We start from the raw sequence: 20,670 nt of genomic DNA on the forward strand, positions 1-20,670 counted from the left end.
TACCCAACCCTAAGCTTTTGCCTCAGCCCAATCCACTGAGACGTAATTACTAGTTAGCTTTGAAACACATTTTCTAATTTCATTTCCTCATTGTTTTGCATGCTTCAAGGCATTCTAGATTCAACCAGAAGCCAAAGAACATCTGCAATCACAACCAGACACGTTTTGTTGCAAAAGTCAACATTGCTGAGTTCCAGTCTTGATATTCTGAGCCTCTCAGATGTCAGGACCTATCTTGTTTTTCAACATTCTCTATTGAAATGTTATACGTGGCTCATGAAAAATATGCCATTTGATAGACTTCATAAATCCATCTGCTATAACAACCAATATGATAAAGGTCGACTGTAAAGTGTGAGGGCATTTTCTAATCCCCTCCATTTTCATTCACTTTAATCCTCTCAGTCCATGAAGTTGCTAATAAACCTTTATGTTATAGCTATGCATGCTGTCTGTAACTTGTTTTTTGATTTGTATCAGTGTAAATGTGCATGAGATCCTTATGGCTACTCTATAAACTCCTAAATTTGCTGCACTTCTCATGTGAGGAAGTGCTAGGTGCTGTGGAAGGAGAAAAGTCCGAGCCAGAGGATATTTTTAATATAAAATAAGTTCCAGGACAAAGGCAATCTTAGTCAACCTAGATTTTTCTTAAGCATAACTTCTTAGTAGGAGATAGGAAGTAAGGAAGCTACTTGTAGTCTCTTAGGTGGGGGCCTCTTCTTCGTGGATAGCAATTCAGACATGGAAAACTATAGCTCTATAATGCGGCTAAGATTTCTTTACTATGGGACCCTTCATCCCCTTGTCCTACTCCCTATATAATCTCCTCCAACTTCAGATAATCTCAAGCCTGTTCATCAATTAAAAAATTAACTAAAAAAGAGATTTCTACTTTTGTTTTTGGCTCACTATGCATGTTATGCACATAGGAATCTACATTTTGTAGCCTCCAAAGTGACATGAATAGTAGGGAGAGAAATGAAATGAAAAAGTACATCTGGTTGTGCTAATCAATTTCAAGCATTTGACTGTTTTGGCTTTTTATTTTCCCATAGTGGGAATCCAGAAGCCTTTCTAAAATAATGTGAGAAGGCATGATATTGAGAAAATTCCTCAAACATGAGTGTGAGTGTGTCAACAAAGCCTAGGAAGAGAGAAACTACGTGTTGTGAATAGGGGTTCTATCTTTTGCTGATAAGAAATAAGGAGGAAGGAAGAAAAGGAAGCAGTGTGGGGAAAGAAAGCCATAGGAGTTGAAGAATAGATCAAGACATTATTTTTCCTGTATTTTATATTTCTCACATATAATTTCATTGTATTTAATCCTTCTATTATCTTGAGCATACCGAGAGTCTGCAACATCTATTGGAATTATCTATGAAAAGTCTGCATCTTAATGGAAGTACAATTTGATTTCTCAGTTAAAAATAGAGGCATTTTTTTTTCCAGGCCCTCTCATAGTCTGGAAAAAATCAACATGTTTACAAATACAATAAATGTGCTGCAAGCCAATTGGGAATTTGTTTGCTCACATTTTCCCAAAGGCTTTGGGCAGGCAGTTAAAAAATAAGCACAATTCTCCATGGAATTTCTGTTGAGTAAGAGTTTGACAAATGAAATAAATAAATCCAACTGCTGATAAGAGAAAAAAATATTTCTTATAATGGGGAAGCTGTTTATACATATACAACATGTGTGCATTTGTGTGTGTGTGTTTACATATATATATTATATAGTATATTGACATTACTTTGCTGTTATTCCAGAGAATTGCCAAAAAAAATGGATTCCCCACATGGCATGCAGCTTACATATTTTTGGTGAAACAAACCGTCATGACTCTAACAAATTTCTCTTCTGACCTGTTCTTGTGAATAATAAGAATATAAAAATGATAATGATGTCTAACATTCCTTAAACACCTGTGATGAGCTACATAGTTAGCAATTAACATAGACTATATAATCTTTTCCTAGTGGTAGAAGCAGTTGTTTTTCTCATTTTCAGATTAGGACATTCATAGGATTAATTTCTTTCAAATAATAAACTGTTCTAGAGAGAGGGTTCCAAATTAAGCCAAGAAGACTTTATGCTGGCAACTCACTTCTATTAGAATATTAGGTAATTAATGCACTTATTCATTCACTAATGCATCCACTTCTTTGGGCACCAAAAACAGAACAATGTCTGGCACATGATGTTTACTCAATAAATATTTGTTGAGTGAGTGAATGAATGAATGAGAAACTCTCATGTGTAATCAGCTTGGCTCAGAGGGATGGGAATGAAAAGTTGACCCCAATAGGGCTAATATCCTCAAGTCTGATCATAAAAATCTGCCTTGCAATGAAATGGCAGCAATTAAAGACAGTTATAATATATTAAAAGGGAATGTTTGGAGAAAAATATAACTTAAGATATGATGATAAAAGGTTAGTGGAAAAGAGAAGATTTGACCCTCAGTATGGGGATCAAAAAGCCAGGAATCATGAAAGGGAAAGAGAACAATGGAAGCAAATAATAGTTGGAAATTCACAAAGAGAAGAATTGCAAATAGAAGGCCAGCCCATGGCAAGTGGAAATTCACTGTATTATCCAAGTGCATAAAGTGTCCTCTCAAAATCTTAGATGAAAAGTTTGGAAATTCCCGTTAACCCAAGTGTGGTGGGCAGAATAACTCCTCCACCCACCCTGAAGATGTTCATGTTTAATACCTAGAATCTTTGAATATTTTACTTACATGACCAAAGGGACTGTGACTCTGCAGATGTGATGAATTCAAGGAACTCGAGAAGTAAAGATGATCTTGAATTATTCAGGCAGGCTTAATATAGTCACAAGCGTGCCTATAATTGAAAGAGGAAGTTGTAGGTCTTTGAAACCCATTTCAGACTTACTACTGCAAGAACAGTAAGCAATGCATGTGTGTGTTGCTTCAAGCCCAAGTTTGTGATAATTCCTTACAGCAGCAAGAGGAAACTGACACAGCGAGCTAACCTCCTAGAGGAGCACACACTGTCTTCTCAAATTCTTTTTTTTTCCTTTTCCGAGTGTCTTCACTCAGCATAATAAACATTACTGGGTATATACCCAAAGGATTATAAATTGTTCTATTATAAAGACACATGCACACGTATGTTCATTGCGGCACTGTTTACAATAGCAAAGACCAGGAACCAACCCAAATGCCCATTGAAGATAGACTGGACAAGGCAAATGTGGCACATATACACCATGGAATTCTATGCAGACATAAAAAACGATGAGTTCGTATCCTTTGTAGGGACATGGATCAATCTGGAAACCATCATTCTCAACAAACTGACACAAGAACAGAAAATCAAACGCCGCATGTTCTCACTCATAGGCAGGTATTGAACAATGAGAACACATGGACACAGGGAGGGGAGAATCACACACTGGGGTCTTTGTGGTGGAATGTGGAGGGACAGCAGGGGTAGGGAGGTTGGGGAGAGATAACATGGAGAGAAATGCCAGTTATAGGTGATAGGGGGATGGAGGCAGCAAACCACATTGCCATGTATGTACCTATGCAACAATCCTGCATGTTCTGCACATGTACCCCAGAACCTAAAGTGCAATAGTATATATATATAAAGTGCAATAATATATATATATAATAAAAATAAAAATAAATAAACACCCTTGGTAGCTCAAGAGCACTAAAAGCTGTGTACTGATTCACATGGGCATACCTGAGAAACCTAGCAGAGTGGTGTTTAAGGTATTTAAAATGTTGAAGATAGCCTCACCCTTTGAATTGAACCTTCACTTGACCTTGTGCCTCCCATTACTACAGCACCCAAGTAAAAGGATTTAAATGCTTTTCGCATTCTAAGGACAAAATCATCAGCTCACATATTCCAAGGAAGATTCACCACAAGGAAGATTCATCTTCATTCTGGGAAAATACTGAGGTGCACTTTATATTTTTTTCCAAGAAGTATGGATGTCAGAAAAGCCTCTCTGTGAGTTTTCAAAATCCATGGGAGGAAGCAGTCTAAAACGCACCACTTTTTCACATTGAGTCTGTTAACCTTTGCCTTGCCAACCTTTCTCTTTGTCTTTTCCCAGAGAAACTGATGAGTTCTTTCTACAGAAACATAAAAGACATTAGCTCACAAGACAGCATGTATTTTCTTTTTTTATATAAGCCATGTTTGACCACAGCATGTATTTTCTTATCTTTCTGCAATGTCCATGATGAAAAATGACTGTGTTAGATCATCATCAATAATTATGACATTTTCTGAGTTGGATAAAAACCCACTATCAAATGGATAACCTTCAAGAGTTCACCAGAAAACATGTATTATATACTGTAGGTTTTTTCTTTTACTTTTTTTTTCCCTTTTAAAAGTGATACATACACAGTTCAGTTTTTCGGGAGGTTGACCCTGAAAACATCACAGGTTCTTTAGATTTCTATGAAATGAGGAGCTCCAACTGTGTTCCAAATTTAACGTAAAGTTGTTGGGATTTCTTTCCCCTTAACTTCAACCCTGCGTGAACCTGCATATACAAAAAGGTGTATATGCACCTTTCAAATCAAGTCAATTCTTGATTTGAAACCAGGACTTCTGATAGAATAGAAATAGTAGACACACAATGACTGAGGTTCAACCTGCTTGATCATGGGGCATAAATCAAACCCTAAAATCCAGACAGTCTTATCTTTAATTCTCTTTAAAGCCCAAAAAAGATGACTGAGTTTTGATCTAACAGAATTCCTATTTCCCAAGCCCACAAATAAATTTTGTTCAGCCTTATGTGAGTTTTTATAACTGTTAACATTTGTATTATTTCACTTTTTGTAATTGTCCACAAAGACAATCAAGGTAGGAAACAAGTGACTATTTTTAAAACATCAGCAGGTATTCACATGATGAAATGAATTCACCTCGTTTTCATATGCTCACATGTTCTATCAGGATGATTTAGAATTAAAGACTTAAAGACCTCAAACCTGAACTTCCTTTTATTTTTCTTTTTGAGACAAGATTCCACTCTGTCACTCAGGCTAGAGGGCAGTGGCGTGATCACAGCTCATGGCAGCCTCAAACTCCTGGGCTCACGTAATTGTCCCACCTCAGCCTCCTAATTAGCTGTAAGTACAAGTGCATAGCATCACATACAGCTAATTTTTAAATGTACTTTTTTGTAGAGATGGGGTTTCACCATGTTGCCCAGGCTGGTCTTGAACTTTTGGGTCAAGAAGTCCTCCCACATGGTCTTCCAAAGTACTCAGTTTCTGGGTGTGAGCTCCTGCAACTGGTCTCAGACCTGAACTTTCCAAGATAACAGTTCTAAAAATGTCATACATTCTTTGATTGAATAATGACAAGAGAAGGACTAATTAGGACAACATAGAGTAATATCAAGTGCAACTCAGAGATCCAACATGAAAAGAAAGGCATTAGGAAGAAATGTTCTTCAAGGTATATTAAGTGCCTATAAGGGCCCTAGATTGTTGTGAGGAGTTTCATGGAAACAGCAAGGTGGAAGGCAGAATTGGGGTGAGGGTATTTATGTTGGATAATATCCTAGTATGAGTGCTAAGAACTTATGGGCAAGAAAGTGTCCAGGAAGTAAATCTGATAAAATATTCAGTTCTAGAAAGGCCTAGTGGAAAATAAAGTGCTGGATTGGTATAATTTACAATAGCAGGATGAAGTTTGAGCTGATCTGTTAGTAAGGGAGAACTAGAAAGGCAAAGCTGTTTTGGGCAAAGCAGTACAGAGGACAAGAGTAGAGTTTAACAAATCACAATGACATTTTGTGATGAGATAGAACAACAGTGGAATGTGGTTTTTAATCTTGCATCCAACCATCTTTGAATGTATGATGTGATTGCTCTTGCTTTTTATTTTTATTATCCAGTCCTGTGATGTGTGGTCTTTCTGTCAATGTTATAGTTTGTGAATTTAAGAGGGAGTGTCTCCATGAGAAGCAAAAAGTATCTGATGGATGTACTAACATATCAGAGGAGTTCTGTTTGGCTGCAGAGAACAAGGCTCCCAGAGTTGAAAAATCAGGGTGAATATAGAGAATAACTTAATTTAGTGCTAGAGGAGGCAGCATGTCCTCTTTGGTCAGGGTCTGTGAGATACTGTGGTAGGGTGCCTCACAAATGCACTAGGCTACATCTTGGCTGAAGTTGTGTGCCCAGCAGTAGAGAGGAAACAATAACACCCTATGTTGCTTGCTCTAATACTCTCACCACAGGAGGAGAGAGACCCAGCTGGAGGCTGCATACAGTGGCCTCTCCCCTTCACTTGTCTACTAGCAAAGTTGAGCAATGGCTATGATCATGAGCTAGAAAAGAGCCTAGGTTAATCTTCTTCAAGTGGTTATATATAGTTCTCATGCTAGTCTTTCACTCTGCATCCTGACCTCCCCTCACTCCCACTGTACTCCCAGTAATGTGAATGCCTGCTTACTATTCCAAATAGCAATACACGTTCTGGTTTTGGACTCAGACTGTCTAAACTTCCATATGAGATCCTTCCTTTGCTGTCCTTGCAATGTTGTAAGTTTCTTGAACTGTTCTCTAGGATTCTTTGTTCTCATCTCTGAAACGTGGCAGATGGAATAATACCTCTCTCATTGACTTGTTTGAAGGATCAGAATGAGATGGTTCATGAGGAATGATTTGCACAGTGCCTGGTGTTAGTGGGTATTAGTGATAGGCACTATCCAGTGCTGATCATGATGGTTATGTTACAACCATGAATTCTAGTACTGTGAACTCCATTGATGGTGAGGAATAATCTGGCAGCTCTTGAGGGACTATACATTGCCATGTGATTGTTCTCTAATGCAGGTGTAAAGGTGTCCTTATGATCCTCAATCATTCTCCTGCTTCTCTAGAGCTTCCATTGACCTTCTTCTTTCTTCTTGCTCTGTTCCCTGGGAGGATGACCAATGTGGGCTATGTCAGTGGATCCCATGTCTCTGACTTCATCATGGCTTAGGCAATGACAAGCCCTGTCATTATAGGAACAGCAGTTTTATATACCCATTGCACATTAACATACCAATACACCAAAGCAGCAGGGTTTGCAGCAGGGAAAGAGTTTAATAATCACAGGGTGCTGAGTGTAAAGATAGGAGGGGACCTTCAAATTCATATCCCCAAGGAGATCTTGGTTGAAACCTTTAAGGGGATTGTAGAGGGCAAGGAGCTGGAACATTGGGATCATTGATTGGTCAGGGTAAGGGGGATGAAATAATCAGGATGTGGCAACTTCATTCTTTGGTGAGTCAGCTATTTGTGGGTTCCTTTAGACCTGCTGGCAACAGTCGGGTTTTTTTTTGGTATGCAGGACCTGAAAGAGTATCTCAAAGGGAAAACTTAACTTTTCACAATGCCTAAGTTGTTATATATAGAGCAGTTAACCGGGAGCTATAATCTAGACTCAGACAATAGATATCAAACCACTGTGAAGAAGCAGATCAGAGAGCAAACTAACCTAGAGATTAATGCTGAATATGCCGCAAGCTTACTTTATTTTTGTTTCTACCTCTCCCTTTTTCTTTGATTATTTTTGTAAAACTTATGGGGACAGTATCACTGATGGGAAATCCAAAGAAGCATGGAGAATAAAGATAGGTGCCTTTTCCCCAAGCATGCTCCCTGTGAGGATGTCTAGGACTGGGATGACCTCAGCAGAGAAGACACCTGGTGTCTTCTTGAAGGTGGCTGCTAGAGGCAAATTGCTTTCCTTCCAGATATCAGGAGCCTGACTCTCACTGAGACTTTTTCCATGGTTTATGACCTCCTTACACACATTTCTAATTAATAAATTAAAGCAACACAATCCTTTCATGGATAATCCTAATTTGAACATGCCCTTTGTTTCTCTTTTTTTTTTTTTAATTTTTCCAAAACACAGCTTTGTTACAGCTTTACTGTAAATTGGATACATCTTTCTCTGTACACATTTTGTATGCTCATTAAAAGTTTGTTTCCCTAAATCGGTATGAGCAAATATTGGCAAAATTGTTCAAGAATATTTTCCTTTGGAAAACTTATTACTATGTCTTTGAAAAATAACAGGTCTAAGAAATGCTGCAATATGGCAATTTTAAAGTCACTTATTCCATAACAAATATTCCTATTTTAAGTAAAAAACCTAAGAGTTTAATTTGTCCCTATGAAAAGCCTAAGCAATGTCATACTTAGAAAAACTAAAAGATGGTAGAAACAATGAACGTCTAATGATGCTGATGTTTGGATAAAACTGCAGTGTTTATATTCTCAATAACAAAATATTGCCTTAGAGAAAAGAAATCTGGCATCTGACTTAAGTGAATAAAGCTGAAATAGTATTTTTGCCAGTGCTCAGGCAAATCACACAGATCAAGGAAGCTAACTGTACTTCTGATAACAGGTGAGTGAACAGGTGAATGCACAATCAAAACTTAAAAGTGATATGTAATTCCAAAGATGAATATGCTATTCCCTCAAACTAAAAGCAGTCATTTTAGAAACCTAAAAACAAACAAACAAACAAAAACCCTCTAATGGTCAATTCAAGCAGGCTGTATAAATTGAGTTTTAATGGCTATAAAATCTTTCAAATGGCTAAGAGCACAACTGATTAAACTGAAGGACTGTATTTAGGGTGGAAAAAACCCCCAAAACCTAGTTCAGTGGCAATGTCCTATGTGACAAAAAGCTTTTAGACAAAATGACAGCTGTCTTTAAAAAAGTGCAAAGAGATGATACCATTTCCCCATCTTCCAAACAGCATCCAAGCAAATTCCATCAAGATGCAATCAATTTCCAAATAATTTATTTATACTCTATATTAACCAGTGTGTATCTTTTTCATCATCACTCCCTAAGGAGTCTTTTTATAATCCTAATCAAGCACCTCCCAAATTTTAATATCTGTTTATGTACAGTGTGTATATTCATGCTTTATAGATTTTTATTGTCCCCCAGAACCATTTTGACAAGGAGCATGAGGTGCAAGCAATGAAAGGTTTATATTATTAACATGTTTTTATTTGAATAAGTGGGGAGAAGAGAAATATATTTCAGCACTTAGATATGTAGATTATTTCCAAAATAGTTTAACACTCAACTAGTCAGTTCTGTCAAATCGGTTTTCCCCGAAGCAGGCATTGTTCCCAGGTACAAGCAGTCCTCATTTTTCATGCTATTGTGGGACCATGAAAATGGCCATGCAAAACAATCTTAATATCAATGGGGAAAATGGCTGTTCCATGACCTTTAACATTCTGCTAAAATATTAAAAACTCTTAAGGTCACTTGTAAATGTAGCAAAAAATGCAAAAAGTTTAAAACTATTTATGTAGTACACTGTAATTTAAAACATTAGAAATAGAATTAAACTGTTTTATTTCATTGTAGAAACTAAGTAGTTTGAATAGGGCTTGCCTTTTCTTCTGCCAAGTAACTTATGGTACTGAGGAAGCATCTTGTCTATTCATGGCAAACTGTCATACCACCTTTTTTAAGTTTGGATCAGCTTCCCCCCTTTTATTGCTTGTGCTTTTGAAATATTTCTGTATTTACATTAAATGTTCTTTAATGCATTTTTCCCTTCCTCTGGGACATATTTTTTTTTCCTGTTGTCCAGGCTGGAGTGCAGTGACGCAATCTTGACTCACTGCAACCTCAGCCTCCTAGGTTCAAGCGAATCTCCTGCCTCAGCCTCCCAAGTAGCTAGGATTACAGGCATTTGCCACTATGCCAAGCTAATTTTTTGTACTTTTAGTATAGATGGAGTTTCACCATGTTGGCCAGGCTGGTCTCCAACTCCTGACCTTGTGATTTGCCCACCTCAGCCTCCCAATTATGTGGCCCACCTGTAATCCTTGGCTCATGGATTATAGGTGTGAGCCACTGCGCCGGGACACGTTTATCTTTATTGCAACCACTTTTCTTACATGTATTGATAAGTTTGCTTTCACTAAGCTCCTATGAATGCATAGTAGCAAGAACGACATTCTCATGATCAGTGGCTTCTACAAATCCATTTATGTTTGATTCAAATTTCACTTCCAGTGTTACCATTTTTCATTGCTTTTCTGCACTTTGATCTTTGTTGGCTGATCATCCCCTTCTATAAAATTTCAAGTGGATGACAAAGAGACAGCATAACTACGTGCTCTACTGTGAGTGAAGTGAGTAACAGATGCACAGGGACCAAGCACTGGAAGAATTTGAAAGAAGTAACATGACTGGTCATTGATCATGAAGCATATGTGTTATTTACATAGTGATCTGTAGACTGAAGAACTAGCAGAGAAGTTTGTACCTCATGTAATTACTCATAGTTATACTGTGCTAACTAAAATTTTAACTTAGTTTAAACACCACCAGTTTCCTTTCCTTCCTGGTAAGAAAACTGGTGGTGTTTAAATCTAGGTCATTGAAATTTGTGCCCATGGGAACCATTGAGGTGGTTTCAAATCTCTGTCATTTGACAATCAAGCTTAAAATGTATCTAAGAGTAATAGAATTTTAGAAATAAAGGCCTTCAAAGACCCCATAGTTTGATACCACAGATTATCCAGCATGTTTATTATGAATTATTTCTCCTCCTTCAATTTCAATTTGCTCATACAGCCACTTGCGGTCACAGCAGCATTCAGCTCCACATTTGGTAGAACCACAGGCAGAACAAGCATAGAAACATCCTAAGCAATCTTCATCAAGGCAGTCACAGAGGTCCATCCCACTAAAAATGAGGAGCCCCTGGCTATCATAGACCTTACTCTTCAATGGTATCACCTGTCTGTCTGAACTAGCACTTGCATTTTTTGTAAGCCTTCTTTCTCTTTTACCAGTTTCTGGAGCAAATTCAGTTTGCCTTCCTGGATTTGTAAATTGTAACGACCACAAAGCTTTCGCAGTTCTTCCATCTGACTCAGGTTTCCTTCTCTGGCAGTCTTCAGTATCAACATCTACACTTCCGTTGATTGTCTATTTGCATTTTGGACAAAGCTTCCAACCAGGTACAAGCTGTCTTCCGAATTTTGCACTCAGAAAAGTGGCATCATCTAAGTCAATTACATGCAAATTCTTTTTTACTAGTTTTTGTTTGTTTGTTTGTTAAATGGGTCACAACATGACTACTGTAAATCCTCAAATCTGTCAATGTAAATTTTTACATGATGAAAGCAAATAGTATTGTTCCCAGAAAGTGTCATTCCAGTTCTAAGTTGAAGTAAAAGCATATCATTTGATGACAATTCTTGCAAAGTCTTAAAACCTGTGTGATGAGTATAGTATGTTTTATGGCACTCATTTGTAGTATGAAGCTGGACTCCAACTGAGCATGGATCCATCATTCTTGATTCTAGCAAATTTTCCCTGCTTTATTTTGTCTAGAGGTCTAGGTCATGGGCTGATCACCCTTAGCTTGAGCTGTCCTCCGCCCGGCGGGGCAGGATCCGCCTTGTTTCTCTTTAGAACATCCTTTTCCTAGTATGCCTTGTAGGGAGACACACTTCTGAGGTGATGAATTCCTGAACCATTCACAGAGTGCGGATTTGTGAATGCCAGCCTTTCAGGATAAAATGTGCCACTTGAAACAGCTTTGTGCAGATAAGTGTATGAGATCTGTTGCATAGCAGGGTGACTATAGTTAACAATAATGTGTTGTATATTTCAAAATGCTAAGAGAGTAAATGTCATATGGTCTCACCACACAAAAAAAATAAGTATTTGTGGTGATGGATAGGTTAACACACTTGCTTTAATTATTCCATATTATGTACATATATCAAAACATCACATTATACTCAATAAATATATATAATTATAACTTAACCAAAACTTTAAAAGACTTTGTAATATAAAAGCACCAGTAAATGTTGAGGTCTGGCCACAGAATCATTTTACTGAGCTGTGTTTTAAGGTTACACAACAGCTTTATGCTCTGTAAGTATGGTTTTTTGTTTGTTTGTTTGTTGAGTTTCACTCTATCACTCAGGCTGGAGTACAATGGTATGATCTCTGCTCACTGCAACCTCCACCTCCTAGGTGCAAGCAATTCTCTTGTCTCAGCCTCCTGAGTAGCTGGGATTACAAGTGACCATCTCCATGCTCGGATAATTGTTTTGTATTTTTAGTAGAGATGCAGTTTCACCATGTTGGCCAGGCTGGTCACAAACTCCTGACCTAAAGCGATCTGCCTGATTTGGCATCCCAAAGTACTGGGATTAGAGGCATGAGCCACCACACCCGGCCAAGTATGGTTTTGAACATAAGCATAGTTAGCAATTCCTCACTTTATTATTTGTTTTTTTTTTCTTTTTTCTTTTTTTTTACTAGACATGGTCTCTCTCTGTCAGTCACTGGAGTACAGTGGTGCAATCATGGCCCACTGCAGCCTTCAACTCCTGGGCTCAAGTGATCCTCCTACATCTGCCTCCCAAGCAGCTGGGACCACAGGTATGCACCATGACACCTAGCTACTTTTTTCTATTTTCCGTAGAGATGGAGGTCTCACTATGTTGCTCAGGCTGATTACTCCTGTCCTGAAGCAATCCTCCTGGCTTCGCCTCCCAGAGTGCTGGGATTACAGGTGTCAGCCACCATACCTAACCTAGCAACCCTCACTTTAGATGAACACATATCAAATGCATAGTAAGAGTCTTGATGCCATATGTATAGTAATAAGTCTTTTGACTATAAATCTTTTTTACTTGTATAGATGGTTTACATTCAAAATTTACCATTAATTCCAATTTATGATAGTAAGTTGTATGTCTGGCCATATAAGTATAGCAAATACACTACTTCTGTATTTAGGTTTACTATTTGGTTCAATATTTCTCACTTTAAAATTTTATACAAATGAAATAGAAGAAATTGTTTGTTTTTTCCCAGCAACTGCAGGGAAATCCCAGCACATTATTTCCCTGGTTTTACAACACCACTATGACCGTCACTGTATTGAAGTTCATCATAGAGGATTATCATTGATTGCAGCCCATCTGCTGGAAATAAAAATTTTCTTCTGATCATTTCATAATAGCCCATGATATTACATATCAGTTTGGGTGCTAGAATGACTATGGAAAAGTCAGTCATCATAGCGTAGGGGACAAGTGAGTAGCAGTGCTGCCTTCTGGATCTAAACTGAAGCTCAATTCAGGGATCTCCTTTGAAATACTTTGGGTTTGTTGGCCCGTGGAAGAACCTGCTAAAATGTGTCTTTACAGAGAACTCAAATATGTAGCCCTAGTTCATTGACAGGAGACTATCTCTGATGCAGTGAGTCTCCCAGGGCAGTTTCAGAACACAATAGTACACTCTGAATTTATTTCCCCATTAAACTCATTTCTGGAAACATCTGCCTTTCCCTCAAAGTCAAATATATTAAAAACCTAGTGATAGCATCGGAGAAAACCTCTTGAAATATAGAAAATAGAGTGTCAAATGCAAGCGGGCATCAATAGAACCAGCTATCCACCCCAAGAGCACTGCACATGGCTTTTGTGTGTATTTAATACTATTTTGTGCAATATCTATTGAGGCTTCACCAATGGAGAGAAATGCCTTAGAGACTGCAGCTTTGATAGTCTCCAGTTGTATTTAAGCATAAGATGGAATATAAAGATAAAACATAGACTCCATATTTAAAAGGTCACCTTAAGTTCTATAAGAGATTTTATCAGGAGTAAAATGCAGAAAATATTAGATGTTTATGTGGGTAACGAGAGGCTTGGTTAGCCCTTCATGTTGTATGTGAAAGAATTCCACCTATATTCATGGTGTTGAATGGATTTTGGTTTCCATCAACAGACATACTATAAATGTAGCCTTAATAATCAAGGTACTCAAAACTGTAACACTCTCCTTAGTTCTTGGTCGAGAAGCCTAATAAATGCTCTGTATTAATATTTAGAAGAAGAGGTAGGATTTACACATTTTATCTTGTCATTAACACAGCAAAGACAAATCTTTTTATTCTTTATCAATCTATGTATCAGCCCGGTTTTAGCTGCTGAACTTGATTATCGGTTAATGTCTTTTAATATGTAGCGTGCAAAGGTGGATTTCAAAGCCTCTGTTTCCTTAGGAAAGAGTGTTTGTGAAGGAGTAGTGGGGATGGGTGGTATATTCATAATCTTTTGTTGCACAATAGATAACCACAAATTTAGCAGCTTAAATCAACACCCATTTTTCTCACCATTTCCCGGGGTCAGGAATCTGGGTGCAACTTAACTAGGTCGTGTGCTCCAGATACCTCAAGGCTTCAATCAAGGTGTCATTAAGCTCTGCTTTTATCTGAAGACTTGGCTGGGAAAGAATCTGCTTTCAAGCTCCATTGAGTTTTTAGCAAAAATCATTTTTTTGTGACTGCAAAATTCATGGCAATTTGCTCCTTCAAAGCCAGAAACTGAGAAGAGAGCAAGAGAGAGAGAGAGAGAGAGAGAGAGACAGAGAGAGAGAGAGAGAGAGGAGGAGGGAGAGACAAAGAGAATATTCTGCTGCTTGGAGATTCTCACTTTGGGGTAGTTCTAGGACCTATTTTATTCTACTTTATTTATCTTGGAGGCAGGGTGTCACTCTGTTCCCAAGGCTGGAGTGCAGTGACACAATCACAGCTCATTGCAGCCTTGACTTCCTGGGCTCAAGTGATCCTCCTGCCTCAGCCTCCTGAATAGCTGGGACCACAGATGTGCGCCACCAAACCCAGATGATTTTTATATTTTTTGTAGAGATGGGGTTTTGTCTTGTTGCCCAGGCTGGATGCAAACTCCTAGGCTCAAGCAATCCACCCACCTGCCTCTACCTCCAAAGGTGCTGGGATTAAAGATATGAGCCACCATGCCTGGCCAGGTCTTCCTTTAAAGGTGCACCTAAGCCAGATGTGGTGGCTCATGCCTGTAATCCCAGAGTTTTAGGAGGCTGAGGCAGGAGGATCACTTGAGCCCAGGAAGTCAAGGCTGCAATGAGCCGTGATTGTGTCACTGCACTCCAGCCTTGGGAACAGAGTGACACCCTGTCTCCAAGATAAATAAAGTAGAATAAAATAGGGTGGATCACCTGAGGTCAGGAGTTTGAGATCAGCCTGGCCAATATGGTGAAACCCTGTCTCTGCTAAAAATACAAACATTAGCTGGGCATGGTGGCGTGCACCTGTAATCCCAGCTTCTTGGAAGGCTGAGGCAGGAAAATAGCTTGAATGCTGGAGGTGGGGGTTGCAGTGAGCCAAAATTGTGCAACTGCACTCCAGCCTGGGCAGCAGAGCAAGACTCTGTCACAAAAAAAAAAAAAAGAAGAAAAAGAAAAAATTAGGCGTACCTGACTATCAGGTTTGTCCAAGATAATATCCATTTTGATTATGAGAATCTCAATTATATCTGCAAAATCTCTTTACCTTTGCCATGAAACATAACCATGGGAGTAACATCCCATCTTCTTTGCCATATTCTATAGGTTAGACGGTCATAGGTCCTGCCTACATTCCAAGGAGAAAACGACACAAAGGCATGGATACTAAAGGGTGAAAATCCTGGGAGCCACCCTAGAGGTTCCCACCACAGATGGATAATCAAATCACTACTTCTCTCCACTTTGAGCTAAACCTGGTTATCTGGTCAGCAGCTTCCATTTGCAATACATTTAGATTCAATTCAGTGAATGCTGTCCTAAGACCATTCTCCATAGACACTTAAGATGAGTCCTCAAAAATCTCCCCTGTGGGAGAGGAAGAAGATGGGTAGTGGATCTTTCCATTAATATCACATGAAGTTGTATCCTAAATAAAGATGAATCCAGTGTAGACCACAGTTCTAGCATTTTATTTCTCACCGTCATTCCTTCTGAGCCATGTCACCAAAATAACAGATTCTATTCTAAACAGTCCTGGACTGTTTTGAACTGTATGTGAGACTTTGGGACATTCACTGTCCATCCAATTGCCCGATCATAAAGATTTCACTTTTCTAGTCTTTTCAATACAGCAACCACCAGACTTAAAAAAAAAAACAAAAAAAAAGTCTGGGTTCCAATCCAGTGATTTAGTGGCTTTTTTAACAGGGCACACAAAGTCATTTCCTGTTTCTGGTTCTTCAGCCTGTAATGTAGAATAATCAAACTGATACTTGTTTCCGTTCTCTTCATCTTCTGAGATGTGATCTTGGCTGCACTTGAAGGCATTAAGTCCACAATTATTGAGAGTCTCCTATTTATGTACTAGCCACTGCGTTAGGGACTTTCACATGCAAAGTGAAGCAGTTTGGTGATTTCCCAAAGAACTTAAAACAGAACTACCAGTCAACCCAGCAATCCTATTACTGAGTATATACCCAAAGGAATATAAATAGTGCTGTCATAAAGACACATGCATGTGTATGTTAATCACAGCACTATTCACAGTAGCAAAGACATGAACTCATTGTAAATGCCCATGAAGAGCAGATTGGATAAAGAAAATGTGGTGCATATTCACCATGGAACACTATGCAGCCAATAAGAAGAATGAGATCTTTCTCTGCAACAACATGGATGGGGCTGGAGGCTATTTTCCTAAGCAAACTAATACGGGAACAGAAAACCAAATCCTGCATGTACTCATGTATAAACGGGAGCTCAACACGGAGTTCACATGGACACAAAGATGGAAAAAATAGACACTGGGGACTATATGATGGGGGAGATTAGGAGGAGAACGAGGATAGAAAACTACTAATTGGGTACTATGCCTATCACCTGGGTGATGAAATAATCTGTACACCAAGCCCCATGATGTGCGATTTATGTATATAATAAACCTGCACATGTACCCCTGAACCTAAAATAAAATTTTTTAAAAATTAAAATTTTAAAAAGAACCCCCCCCCCGCAGTGATCTTTGGAAGTCATTATTTTTTATTCTTATTTTACAGGTGGGAAGTGGTGGTCACAAATGTCTTGACTGTCTCAAGGTCATTCAGTTAATGAGGTATCTTAAACCCAGGTAGGTTTGACCTAAATATCCATGATCTCTGATGAATCTGTGTTATCAAACTGGCATTATGGCCTCGGAAGCCTATTCATTAAGCCGTGAAGCCAGCAAGGCTCACTCTGAAAACTTTTCCACATTATAACAAATTCTTCCCTCTTAGTTTGCACTACGTCAGTAGTTCTCAACCAGTGGCAGTTTGGCCCCACCTATCTCTACCACTGGCCAGGAGACATTTGGAAATGTCTGAAGACACTTCTGGTTGTCATACCTGGGAGTCAGGGCTCCTGCTTACATCTAATAGAGACCAGAGATGCTGCTAAATATCCCACAATGCACAGCAACACTCCAAACCTCCTTAGCAAAGAATTATCTGGCCACAAATGCCAGCAGAGCCAATGTTAGTAAAGGCTGAGAAACTCCATGCTACACTTTGACTTAATAAACTGTTTCTCAAACATTATTTTTAGAAGAAGCAAAAAAAAAAAAAAATCCCGTTGCTATTCTACTCTAGTTCTATGGATATAAATACTGCATTCAGCACTGATGGCCATAGCATTTAATCTAGTTCATTTTTATGACTCTTGCCTCCGATGCCTTTTCAACTCTTTGTCTATATGTCTTTCCTCTGGGTAAGTGTTTTGCTGCTACAAATTTGTTTATTGTTACTTGTCATTTTTCTGTGTTTTGCTATTTATTCTGCAGCTCTGGGATACTTATAAGGGGTGCTATATAAAATAAATAACAGTAATGACGATGTTTACAGTACTTATCCCTGGCAATTTTGAGAGCATCATGAAAGAAGACACAAAGAAACAAATGACAAAGGAGTTAGTTTGCATTTTTGCATTTTGCCAATAAATAAGCACAGACGGGCTTCCCTCTGTCGTGAAATATTCATAGATTACTTTTTCAGGGTAAGTTTGCAATAAGTGCTTGAATGTGTTTCACCCTTGGATACATTCAATTTGTCTTCATTTTACAGTTTATTCTGTTAATTAGAAAAGGTTATAAGATTAATAACTAGTCATTGCTAATGCATTCAATAGACTGAACATTGAGTGTGATGAGGGGTTTTCTACCCCTAAAGGGACATAAATGATCAGTTTATATGGATCCCATCAAATCTCTGATGAAATACACTGCACACAAAATGTGCTCAATATTACAATGGCCTTTTGGTGATTTTCAAAACCATCCAAACATCAAAAATGCAATTATATTCCATGTGCATAATAAATTAATTATCTTGGGAGGGGCTGGATGCTATTAATTGAGATAGAGCAAACCGTGTGAGTGGCACTCCAGTTTAAGATGTATAACAACAATTATAAATGTATTCAAAACACCAAAACTTTATACTTATATAGGGTTTTACCATTGCCAAAGGATTTCCATGTAGATGCATTTTCATTTTCACAACCAGGTCATGCTTAAAAAAAATGTATAGCAATTAAAAATGTGATCCAACCTCATGAAGTAGGTAGAAAACTGGAACTAAACCCATTTCTAGTGACTTTGAGTCCATTCCTCTTTATATTAGAAACCACCCATTTCTGGGGAGAAAAAGATATTAACAAAATTATAGAGCTTGGGCATAGCATATGACAAGTCATTTAGTAAAGAAAAGTTATTTATGGATTCAGAGGTTTGACAAAAAAAAAAAAAAAAACCTATGCTGAAATGACCATACTATCATCCATTCAGCTGAACTCCTGCCTGGTCTACAGATGTTTTTGAGGACTTCAGGCAGAAATACAGAAGAAGCTTTGGATAATTGATGTCCAGTAGTTTGACCATAGCTTTAAAAGCACCCTGGGGCAAGCAAGCAATGGAAGGTACTTCACCAAGAAATCACAGAGAGCTTGCTTTGTCTCTAACCATCTTCTGAGAGATTTTGTCCGGTCATTTTTTCTCCTAATACAACCTCAAATCAACAGATAAGGTGCAAGACTAGTAAAACAAAACAAAACAACCCAAAAAACTCCTGTCCTGTGAACACTTTACTTAGATTTACCAGTCATAAACATTTTGATCAGGATTTCTACTCTCTCCCTTGTGTGTGTGTGTGTGTGTGTGTGTGTGTGTGTGTGTATGTATTTACACACTTTTTTTCTGAACCATTTGGGACCAAGTTATAGACATTATGCCCCTTTACCTATAAATACTTCTAGGTATGTTTCCTAAGAACTAGACACTTTCTTTCCTAATTCCAATGCAAATATCAAAATCTGAACATTCAACATTCCTAGAATGTCATTATCTAATCCACAATTCACATTCAAATTTTGTCAGTTGTCTCCATCATGTCTTTTAAATCTTCTCCAATCCTTTCTTCAGTTCTAGTACTCACACCTTGTTCATGTATTGTATCTAGTTGCCATGGATACTTAGTCTTCTTTAATGTAGACAAGTTTCTCCAACTTCCTTTCTCTTTTATGACTTTGATATTTTGATACTTTGAATTGTAGCTATGTCCCTCTCAATGTGCTGCATCAGGAGACATGTGATGTCAATTTGTCCCCTTACTGGTGATGTAAACCTGGATCTCTTGCCTAAGGCATCATCTGACAGATTTCTCCAGTGTAAAGGATTGAGTTTTCCTTTTGTAATGAATAAGTAATTTGTCCTAAGGTGCTTTGAGATATAGCTCCTGAGAAATGGCTCATTCACGGTAGGAACAGAAAATGCACAAGATGATTTTCAACACCTTCCGTTCCAGAATGTAACAAGTACACAAATAATGACAGAGAAATGATAAAGCATGCAGAAGCTGGTGTGAAAGAATTCCTACTAGCCAAACGTGGCCCAAGTTGAGCATCAAAATAAGTAATGACAGGAAGGGATTATAATTCATTGAATGAAATAAGAGCCCATGAGTCTAGTGTGATAAGCTTAGATACATGAATAAATAAAGAGGAGGAAGGAAATTATTTTCTGAAAATCAAGAAAAAAATGTAGAAGGAATGATGGAATTAGGAAAATCACCATTTAATGATCCCTAGTTGTTTAAAATAGAATGAAAGGCAAAGGGAGGGAGGGAAATAGAGAGAGGGAGGGAGGGAGAGAGGAAGGGAGATACAGAGAGAGAGAAAGAAGGATGGAGGGGGAAAATAGAGAGGGAGGGATAGAGGGAGGAAGAGACAGACAGAGAGAGTGGGGGAGAATAAGCAACAGAAGAAGTCAGATGACCCCAAAACTAAAATTTCTAGAGAATCCTAACTTGTGACCCAAGGCATTTCACTTCAGTGTGGTGCTAGGCCATGCAGCTTCTGAGGTCTTTCCAAATTTCTAACCTCATGTAAACCATGGTTACCTGAAATTGTCTTTTTCCAGCAACCTGAAGGACCATCCTTGGCAAAATGAAAAAAAAAAGGAAAAACAAAAACCAAAAACAAGGTGGACAAATGGATTTAGCAAGTTTTACAATGCTTGTCATATGACGGAAACACATCTTTTAAAAATGTATTTACTAAATCTTTAGTTATTCAGAAGTTTAAGCTATCTAGAACATGGCATGCTGTGCTCATTTCTAGAGGAAAAAGGTTTCACTGTCAAGTTACCCTGGGAAGTAGAGATGATAGATGTCCAGTAAGTGAACTTGAGCTCTGTCTTACATCTGAGAAGTCTATTTTTCCTGTGTCTCCCACAATGCCACTTCACCATGCCCTCCAAACTCGGCTGTTGTTATAATATGACAGTAGAAATC

At 38.2% G+C, this 20,670-nt stretch overlaps 1 protein-coding gene and 1 pseudogene across 2 annotated transcripts in view; one reads left to right on the forward strand and one right to left on the reverse strand.

Annotated features, from left to right (window-relative positions):
- STS (steroid sulfatase) overlaps window positions 1-17,040 on the forward strand; it is a 247,148-nt gene extending 230,108 nt beyond the window's left edge. The window contains exons 11-12 of the mRNA XM_054251450.2: window positions 12,338-12,457; window positions 16,906-17,040. Of these exons, the coding sequence (XP_054107425.2) occupies window positions 12,338-12,457; window positions 16,906-16,934 (149 nt within the window). The 3' untranslated portion in view covers window positions 16,935-17,040. The remainder of the gene's footprint in view (window positions 1-12,337; window positions 12,458-16,905) is intronic.
- On the reverse strand, window positions 10,554-11,459 carry LOC100414982 (ARL14 effector protein pseudogene; annotated as a pseudogene). Its single transcript, XR_008479003.2, has one exon. The product of XR_008479003.2 is annotated as an ARL14 effector protein pseudogene (transcript).
- Window positions 17,041-20,670: the final 3,630 nt, after the last annotated feature.

Source organism: Callithrix jacchus, chromosome X, assembly GCF_049354715.1.
Source record: "Callithrix jacchus isolate 240 chromosome X, calJac240_pri, whole genome shotgun sequence".
Taxonomy (NCBI): Eukaryota; Metazoa; Chordata; class Mammalia; order Primates; family Cebidae; genus Callithrix; species Callithrix jacchus.